Source organism: Phaethon lepturus, unplaced genomic scaffold (genome assembly GCF_000687285.1).
Source record: "Phaethon lepturus isolate BGI_N335 unplaced genomic scaffold, ASM68728v1 scaffold10623, whole genome shotgun sequence".
Classification (NCBI taxonomy): Eukaryota; Metazoa; Chordata; class Aves; order Phaethontiformes; family Phaethontidae; genus Phaethon; species Phaethon lepturus.
The window spans coordinates 1-9,848 of NW_010529724.1; the positions used below are offsets into that span (position 1 = coordinate 1).

Sequence of the window (9,848 nt, forward strand, 5' to 3'; positions counted from 1 at the left end):
CCCAGTATAATCCTAAACTGGATGTAAAATTACTGTATCCAGTATCTAAGTACCAGCAGGTAATTTAGTCTGTTTTCTTTGTGTTTCACTTAATTACAGAGAAAATATGTCAGAGTGTGGAGTCATTTATCTTGAAGAACTTCAGCTCTTATTAATATTGAAAAAATAAAGTGGGTGTAAAAATGGATATTTTTATTTAAAACCAACTTCATATTTTGCATGTGAATAGTTAAAACTTTAAGTATTGCAGATACATTATTAAGAAATAAACTTATGTTAATAAATGCCCCACTTATTGATGATGAAATATATAATTTTCAGTATAAAGCTGAACGCTTGCAATGCAAAATTGTTTTTTGTTATTAATTTCTCATTTGCATACTATGCATATCGTATATTATATCTCCATATTGATGAAAGAGGAGTCACATTTACCATGAAACTATCTAGGCATTTTAAGGAGTTTTATCTTGAAAATCTGTGCAATATAACTGTTTCTTTATGGAGTATCTTCCCTTCTGCTTATCATTCCAGGATCAAGTTGTAAAAGAGGATAGCATTGAAGCAGTGGGAAAGAAATTACATGAATACAATACCCAGTTCCAAGAAAAAAGCCGAGAATATGACAGACTTTATGAAGACTACACAAGAACATCTCAGGTGAGCTGGGTTTGAAACCAAAGGTAGAGTGGAAGACTTCTGTAGATTTAGAAGAATATTATTGTTAATTCATATGGCCATCCTCCTCCATCCTCTTCCCCACCCCTTCCGCCACCACTACCATTGCCTGAAGGAGGAAACGTCTGATGTGCTTGCTCAGTATAGTAGAATCGCTTACTCATATTTGAAAAGTCACCACCTGTAACTTAACCCACCCTGTAACCTAACCCACGCGGTGCCCAAGTCTGACACCTGCATCCAAAGCAAGCACAGAACTATCTTCGTTTACCCATACTTTTGCACACTGACCTCATCAAGCTGAGTTACAGTTTTCAAGGCACATTTGCAGTAAAGCACTTTATTACTAGTTTTTCAAGGGTCTGGTTTCATCTATGCATAGACAGATGTCGTGTGTAAATACAGTGCAAGAATGAAAAGCTGCCTCTATCCTTCTTTCAACTTAATTAATTATTATCCAAGTCTTGAAGTGGCAGTGAATTACTGCTGTTCTACAGACCCAGAATCAAGACTGCTTCTTAAAATGTGCAGGCAATATACCTAAAAATAACTGAAGAAAGCTGGAGAAGTGCGGGCAGCTTGAACTAATGACTTAAAAGACTTAGCTGTTGACTAGCTAGGTAGGGCCAGGAGGATGGACTAAATGATATCTTGAGACCTGTCCAGGCCAATATCTTACACTTTTTTTTCAGGAAGCCAGATGTGCCTCTAAGGACATTAGTTGGTGTGAAGGGCAAGGTGCATTGCTATAAGTCTCTGATTGTCACAAATATAACTTATTTATTGTAGCTAGCTCTTTGTGTAGCAGTTTTTCTGTCTTGGAAAACGTTATCATGCTAGCCTTTTCCACAGGTGTGTTTTCTCTGTGTTATAAGGCTCTGCAGACAGAATGTGTTCTGGTAAAAGGATATTGAAGTCTTCTGTTACAATATACTGAAGTGTTTCTCTGATACAAGCCAATAAATCATCCCCTCTGTCTAAGAACAACTGTCATAACAATTATTTTATTTTCAGGAAATTCAAATGAAAAGAACAGCTATTGAAGCATTTAATGAAACAATAAAAATATTTGAAGAACAGTGCCAGACACAAGAAAGATACAGTAAGGAGTACATCGAAAAATTTAAACGGGAAGGAAATGAAAAAGAAATACAAAGGTCAGTATTTGTATTTACATTTCAAATAGTGTGATTTTGAAGAAAGAAACAATGCCAAGTATAGATCTGCCTAAAACTAAAGCAAGATGGCAATTTTGAAGTCATTCAGTTGTTAGCAAATCAAACCTCAGATGGGATAGATTACATTGCAAAATGTATAGCTACATCTAGAGAAACAATCTGTTCTCTTAAGTGTCTATATCGCTAAATAGCAGATTGTAAAGTTATGAATAAGACATCACCAGAGTCTAACCTACCACATTATTCCGTTCAGAATTATGCACAACTATGAAAAACTGAAGTCTCGAATAAGTGAAATTGTGGACAGCAGGCGTAGATTAGAAGAGGACTTAAAGAAGCAAGCAGCTGAATATAGAGAGATAGACAAGCGCATGAACAGCATTAAGCCAGACCTCATACAGCTGAGGAAGACAAGAGATCAGTACTTGATGTGAGTATCATTATGAACTAATAAAATTCTTTTTTTGAAGGTTTGGAGGGGGGTTTATTGATACCCAACTTCTGTGACTAACAATTTTGTTTGCGATTGTTGTCCAGGTGGCTGACTCAAAAAGGTGTGCGACAAAAGAAGCTAAATGAATGGCTTGGAAATGAAAACACAGAAGAGTGAGTATTAAAAAGTTTAAATATTTCTGGCATTTTAAATCATCTTGTGCAGAATTGAGATAAAGCAGATGTAATTCCTGGACCACACAGAGGAAATCTCAAGCCTAGGTCTCCAGTAACAATACACACTGTTAACACATGGCAGCCCACATCATGCAAGTATTAGAAAGGACTCTGTCTCACTCCCTACTCTCCATTATTCAGGGAAGTACATAATCAGGTTACTATAGTAAAGCACTGGAATTTAGCCTGTGTCTTTATTCTTACCAGCAAAATAAAGATCATAAGGTGTTAGTATCTTACAGAGTTGCTATTTGAATGGATAAATTGTTCAGAAGGTCTTTTAGGTACGGGCAGGCTTTTTCCAAATTTCAACTGTTGGTACTATGGTGCTATCTAGTATAGTGGGACACACATCAGTGTATCACATTGCTATTGGACATGATAAAATTGTATATGCTGAAGAGTGGTCTTTCTCTGTTTTTGCCATCTGGTTAATTTTTCTAGGAAATGGCAGGATAGTGTTCTGTCATTTCAGCAATTCAGTTTACTGTAGGTTCTGACCAAGGCTTGGCTCATGAATATATTTCACTTCATTCCTGGGAAAAAAGCAGAAAGCACCTGGGTGGTGTGAATGTAGGCCAAATTTAAACAAAAGCAAGCCACAATATAATATCAAAAGTGTAGTAACAGTGAAGAATGAACAAATAACAAAAACACAGTTCTCTGGGTAATCTTTGTATCAACATTTTCTGTCTATGTAGTTTTCTGTGGATGCCTTTTATGTTGGCTGGCTGAACGTACAGCAAAAGCAGCAGACAGAAAATTACTGTTTTGTGGATTTAGATTGTAGCCTTGTCCATATCTATTTTAATTTGGCTTGGTTTATTGAGTGTCCTACTGTTATCCTCAGAATTGTGCATCTCTGCTGTGGCTGCACTGGTAGAAGCAGAGGATAAAAATGGCATACATGTTTTCAAGCCATGTTGTTCACTCAGTCTTAGCACAGCTGAAAGGTGATATGATGGAGAACGTGTAGGCACCTGTTTCCAATAGTACTCCCATCACTTAAACAGTAGACAAAGAGCAATGCCAGGCCATAGTTTTAATGTAGCATCAAAATAGTAAGTGAAACTGTTTAAAGAATATCTTCCTTTTCTCTCACTCTATGACTCTTCTTGCCAGTGAGTCTGGTAAGTGCTCAGATTTCTGATGAAAAACTAAACTTTCAGAATATGACTTTAGGAAAAAAGTTGTAATGCAGAGAAAATCAATATAATGAACAGCAGGAAAAGCGGGAATCACTTTTTCTAGGTGCTGGTTGAAAATAGAACCGCTGCTGAAAGCAGAACAAAGGAGCATGAAGAGATAAGGGACCCAGAGAGAGTGTCATCTGAAACAAAAGAATCCTTCTTCTTTCTGAAAAATTGAATTCTGTGTGAGATTGCTGATTTCTATAGGCTACTTTGAGAATCTTCAGAAAGACAGAACTGTGGATGAGTGAGAAGTCGTGTTTTCTTAGACCAAGGAAAACCGATTAAAAACCTATTACAGAGAGAATAAATACATTAGCCAAACACAGACTAATTGCAAAGCTGAGCAGGAGAAGCGGGGCCTACCAGTGCAGGCTGCTGAAGGAGTAGGGAGCTCTGGAACTGCAGAATATCAAAGTGGTGTCCACACAGCTGAACCAGAGACATCTTTCATGGTGGGCTTTAGCTCAGAGGATTCTCTACAACTCTGAATCAGCTTTATAGTTGGTGGCTGTTTTGGTAGAGAAGGCCCTATGTTATATGCTCTTCTCATAAGAGAGAAGAACAAACTCTACTATTCTACCCTTTCCACAAAGCCATCTCCCCTATAAATAATTAATCTGTCTACCTGTACAACTGCTTATAGCTTTCCCAAGCAGCAGCTGTAGTTGATACATAGCATGATTTTTCACTGCTGACCAAGTGTTCTGATCTTTGGAAATGAAGCTGATTCAGAGGGTATTGATTTTGTTGGGCTTGCTACTTACCAAAACAGTGAGCAACAGTGGAATTACTGAAGTGCTCACAGCAGATTCAGAAAAATAACACAGCATCTTTTTATATCCTTTTTCAGATTTACATGAATATTTTTAAAATAAACAAGAGCCAAAACTTGTATTTTGTTTTTATTCAGTGGTTTAAACAGTACAGTAATACATGGTTTACACCCCTAGTTTTACCAGGGAGGCATCCTACTAACTACCGACATTCTTCTTTTCAAGTAATATGAAATGGGGACTACTTAATTCATGGATTTTGCTGTGCTATGTGTTTCACAAACACATTTTGTCCTGTTTCAACAGCCAATACTCTATGGTAGAAGATGATGAGGACTTGCCCCATCATGATGAGAGAACATGGAATGTGGGAAATATCAATAGAAGCCAAGCTGAAAATCTGCTGCGGGGAAAGCGAGATGGAACATTCCTTGTTCGAGAGAGCAGCAAACAAGGCTGCTATGCCTGCTCTGTTGTGTATGTACCCTAGTTTGTGAATAATGTAACCAACATTTGAGGCACCTACCTTGAGCCAGGGGCAGATAGACACTTGCATGTGCGTGGATCCCATTGGACCTTTGGGCTTAGAAGCAGAGCAACAAGTCCTGAGGCCATCCTTATTGCTGCTCCATTCCCCATACAGCTCAAACCTGTGCCACTCCCACTTCTCACAGAGAAGAAGGGAAATCAAAGCCTGGATGCACTCCTTTATGTGCAGCTGCTAAGTCCTGCCTATCTCCTGCCTCCCTAAGATAATATAGCATCTGGGAATTTGGGTTAAACCTAGGCTTTTACCATTATCCCAACACAGAAGACACGAATTCTATGTAGTGACTAGCATCTTAGGATTTATTGCCAAATACCTTATTTTCTAGCTTAACTTTACTGTACTGACAAACTAAAAATTGGTTGCTTTTTTTCCTCTTTAGGGTGGATGGAGAAGTAAAGCACTGTGTGATAAACAAAACACCTACTGGCTATGGATTTGCAGAGCCATATAACTTGTACAACTCGCTCAAAGAACTGGTGCTACATTATCAACACACATCACTCGTGCAGCACAATGACTCTCTCAATGTCACACTAGCCTACCCAGTATATGCACAGCAGAGGCGATGAAGATCTTAAAACTCTGGGTTGTTTGTTTTTTTTCTAAAGAAAAGATCTGACAACATTGAGGCCTCTGGAGAGAGAAGGCTCCTTTCAGCCTTACTCAAGAATTTGAGCTGCAGTATCAAAGCTATCTGTCTTCAGATGGGACTAGAGCTTTTCCTTCACAACTGCAGTGGGAGAGATCACAGTATTAAGCTGTGAACGTACATTTCTAATCTGAAGTGCTTTTTTTTTAATTAAGAAAAGAAAAACACAAGAAAGAGAAATCCTAACCTGATCTCCCTGCAGGGACATAGAGGCCTTTAACCATGGTGCTTGTTTACGACCACTTCTGAAGCTTTACCAGCTAGAACATTGGATTCTCCAGACACAAGGTGTAAGAGGTCTTTGTCATTTGGTTATTGGAATTTCGTGGTCATGACCTGGCTTGGATTTAGTGTTGCTGCACTCAGTGAATCCAGACACACAGCATTGTGGATTTTTTGGTTTCTAGTGAATGATATGTAGCAGAATGGCACTTTCATGTCTAAGGGACACTTTAAGCGGACTTCAGTTGCTGTTCAGAGTAATTGTAATAGCAAAGTGCCAGGAAGTGTTTTCTTTAGACGTTTAAAAATCCTGTTTTAAGAATATATTTAAGAGTGAAGAAAACAGGACTTTCAATGGCATACAGTATGTAATAATGTACATAGTATTGGATGACTAACTATCATTGATGGAAACTATCAATACCAAACTGCTTCTCTTTTCCTTTTTCTGTTTGCTGAAAGCTGAATTCTTAGACTGTGCTATGCAATACTGAATTTTCTTTAGGCTGTAGTCTTCTCTCAAGCATATCTAGAGGTTAAGCTTGTTTTTCTTTCTTGTTTCCTTGTCTTCTTTTTTCTTTCTTTCATTTGCCTGAGAATATTTTTCCTGATGATTATTTTTTGTTATTCATTTTGTTGTTTGTTTGTTTGTTTGTTTTTTTTTTTTAATGTACAGGAAGCCAGCAAGAGTTGGCTTCAGAATTAAAACTATGAAATATTTTACAATTTTCTTTGTATAGAATATTGAGCTACTAGCTCAAAGTTTTAAAAGTTCATAATTTTTTTTGACTAAATATTTTGTTGGGCAGTGCCTGATAAGCTTCAAAGCTGCTTTATTCAATAAAAAATATATGAACATTACAAAATATCACTGAGTCCAACAATATTGTTTCAGAGGTAGCTTTAGAATACGGTACCACACTATGTTTGCTTCTTGAAGCATTTTGAACGTCTATCATGATTGTCTTTCTTTTTGGAAGACAAGAAATTGTGTATCCTTCTCTGATAGTGATTGCAGAAAAAACGGGAAATTTGGCTACTGGGATAGACAGTTTCGATTTCAGAATGAATCCACTCTTCGTAGTAAATAAATGACTTCTTGACCTACTGTGGCAGAATTTTTGTCAGCATGTAAAGGAATTTTTCATTTCATATGAAGGAAGTTTCTCTAATCTGTTGCCTAGGGTTTTTTTTTGTATTAGTATTGTGGAAAAAAACCTCCCACCTTTACTGAGAAATTTGGATACAACGTAGAGCTAATTAAGACTGGAAAATGTCTGTTTTGAAAATTATTAGGCTATCATATTTAACATTTTGTGGTTTTTTTCGTAAGTTTGTAGGCTGAGGCAGTGTCAAAGTGAACACTTCTATAATTTCAGGCACCAGAGACTTACAGAATTACGGTTTAGTTAAAGGAAGCAAATACATGAATTCCACTAGAGCAAGCTTAATTAGGAATGCTGGGAATTCACTGTGGGTGGTTTGCAATGATTGTTTATTGTCCTGACCACTGAGGAAATTCACACATAGCAAATTGATAAAGTAATGAAGTTCAGAGAAGTCTTGGAAAAGTTTTGACTAAGTGAACGTATGAATTTATTCTTCACCCAAGATGCAAAGGCAAGACCCATTACTATTAAAGGGAGTTGCACACACAATCAAAAGAGTAAGACCCATGAAGTTCTCTCATAATAGCTCTGTTTTAGAGATACATATGTTTGAATTCCAAGTGTGCAATGCTTTTTAAACTATTGGAAGTAATTGGAAGAAATTTGCCAGTCTCCAGTAGTTTTTACCTTATCTTTTAATTTTTACATTATTCCTTCATTTCTGAGGCTGTAAGGCTTTTGATTTTATTTTGATTTTGTGCTCTTTTTTTTTAATGGGTTGTCTTTGCTTTTCTATAGATGTATTTTCTTACTAGAATTTATGTTAGGAAACAAGATTCAAGCAACATTAACATTTTGGGATATTCACCACTTACTTACAAAATTGTTCTGAATATTTTTTCTGAATAGAAGTTTAGTCTTCATTCCCTTCCTTTCCTTATTCCACACTCTTTTCAGGCCTGTAGGACCATGTAAATTTGCTTTACTAATAACTTGTTTCTACTATGAAAAAGACCAACAATTACTCTAGCATGCCAGTTATACTACTGGGGTTGAAGTTACAAATTAGTTCAATGTACAACAATTTACCACTTGTAGCAATCCAAGATATTCTTTGAACATATGTTAATTTTTTGAATATTAAGTACTTTAAGAGTAAAATTGTATTTTTTTCTCTATAGGCAAAATATATGTAATCTGAGTTGATGTTTCACGTAGCATTTGTCAAGGAATTTTATTGTAGTTAAGGCATTTGGATCTAATTTTCCTCAGATTAAGAAAACCTCTGCTATGTCTGTGGGGCATATCCTTAGTGTGCCCAGCCCAGTATGGGATATCATTTGTACCTGTTGTGCTGTACAACTACTTTTCAACTGTGGTTGTAGCAGGGGAAAAAAATAGTGTGTGTGCAAATTTGGCACTTGCTTTTCTTGCACAAGCAACAATGAGAAATAAGCACTATGTTGTGAGAATGAGTGCTTAGGGCTTCCTGAGGGGAAGTTCTGCCTACACAGGGTCTGTGCCATTTGCAGGGATCACTTACTCCCTCAAATTGGCATGAGTGGGTTTTCTTTGGTACTTAGGTATTATGTGGCCTCTGCATTTCCCTCCCTCCTTAATGCACAGGGCTACGTCCTGCCAAAGGCCCTATTCACTGCAGAGTTGTTCGTCCTTAATGTACCGTATTGTTCACTCCAGTTTTGATTTGATCTCAAACAGACTAATATATACAGAAAAAAAGCACGTGGATATAACTGAAGAAACACGGTGCTTTTCTGTATTTCTGTTGACATGTATTTTTTCCATCTACTATGATTCAACGGTGGGATTTCTTTTGCTATGGTTTTTTGGTTTAGGGGATTTTTTGTTTTATTTTAAATCCTTGAGTTATGCTGCACTGCAGCAGCACTTTCACAAGGCCTTTGAAAGGTATGAGACATAATGCAGAGAACCAAAACCCATGAGCAAAGTTAAGAGTTTCTTATTTCCTTATGTTGAAGTTTGTATTTGCAAGTTTGGGGATATATATCTGTGCATATGCGTGCACAGTCACTGTGTTTATATATTAATAGATATGATTATAGGTGCATTTTCACCAAACATGATCATTTTGCTGAATTCAGTAAGTGATATCATTAACTTTGTTTCAAGACACACACACATGCACACTAGACCTTCGTGGGTGCAGCATGTTTCTAAATACAGTTACAAAACTGAATTTCTGTGTTGTTGAATATTTTCTTTAAAAAAAAAAAAAAGCTTGTCTGTATGGTTCAGTTATCTGAGAAATCTTGTCAAGCAATCTGTAAAAATCTAACCTTCAAATTTTCTATTTGATGTCAGCTGTTCTATAGTGAAGAAATGGCTTTGTCTTGTAATTGGCAATGAAATAATAATGCTTGGGAAAACATTCAGACGCTTCTAATGGGGAAAACTTCTGCCGATTTTCACACAGTGCTTTTGCTATGCATGGTATTAAGTTGGGAAAGTGAATCCTGATATTATTTTCTTTCAGGGTCACTTTAGAAATGGGCAGCTCAAAGCACAATGCCTCCCATGGGACAAGGTTCCAAAATGCAGCGTTTTATGTAGATTCATGTTGTATTTACTGCAGTTGAAGACTCAACTGGACTGTGGGAGTTGGTAACAGTACATTGCACTTGTCCTAATGAGACTGCATTAGCTGCCCAAGATGCTGCTATTTTTTTTATTCTTGTTCTTAAAAGTAAAGCTCTGTTCTGTTAAATGTCTTTAAAACATTAAGGTTGCTTTGTTTTAAAATGGTCTTTGAGGAGGTGGAGGGTAAAGTGGGTTGTAAATTGCCTTT

At 36.9% G+C, this 9,848-nt stretch overlaps 1 protein-coding gene across 1 annotated transcript; it reads left to right on the forward strand.

Moving 5' to 3' along the window:
* Window positions 1-6: 6 nt before the first annotated feature.
* Window positions 7-6,058, forward strand: LOC104614833 (phosphatidylinositol 3-kinase regulatory subunit alpha). The gene is made up of 7 exons (XM_010284033.1): window positions 7-59; window positions 535-660; window positions 1,693-1,835; window positions 2,110-2,286; window positions 2,394-2,462; window positions 4,798-4,968; window positions 5,421-6,058. Exons 3-7 carry the CDS (start codon window positions 1,702-1,704, stop codon window positions 5,608-5,610), a joined length of 741 nt encoding a protein of 246 aa, XP_010282335.1. The 5' UTR covers window positions 7-59; window positions 535-660; window positions 1,693-1,701; the 3' UTR covers window positions 5,611-6,058.
* Window positions 6,059-9,848: the final 3,790 nt, after the last annotated feature.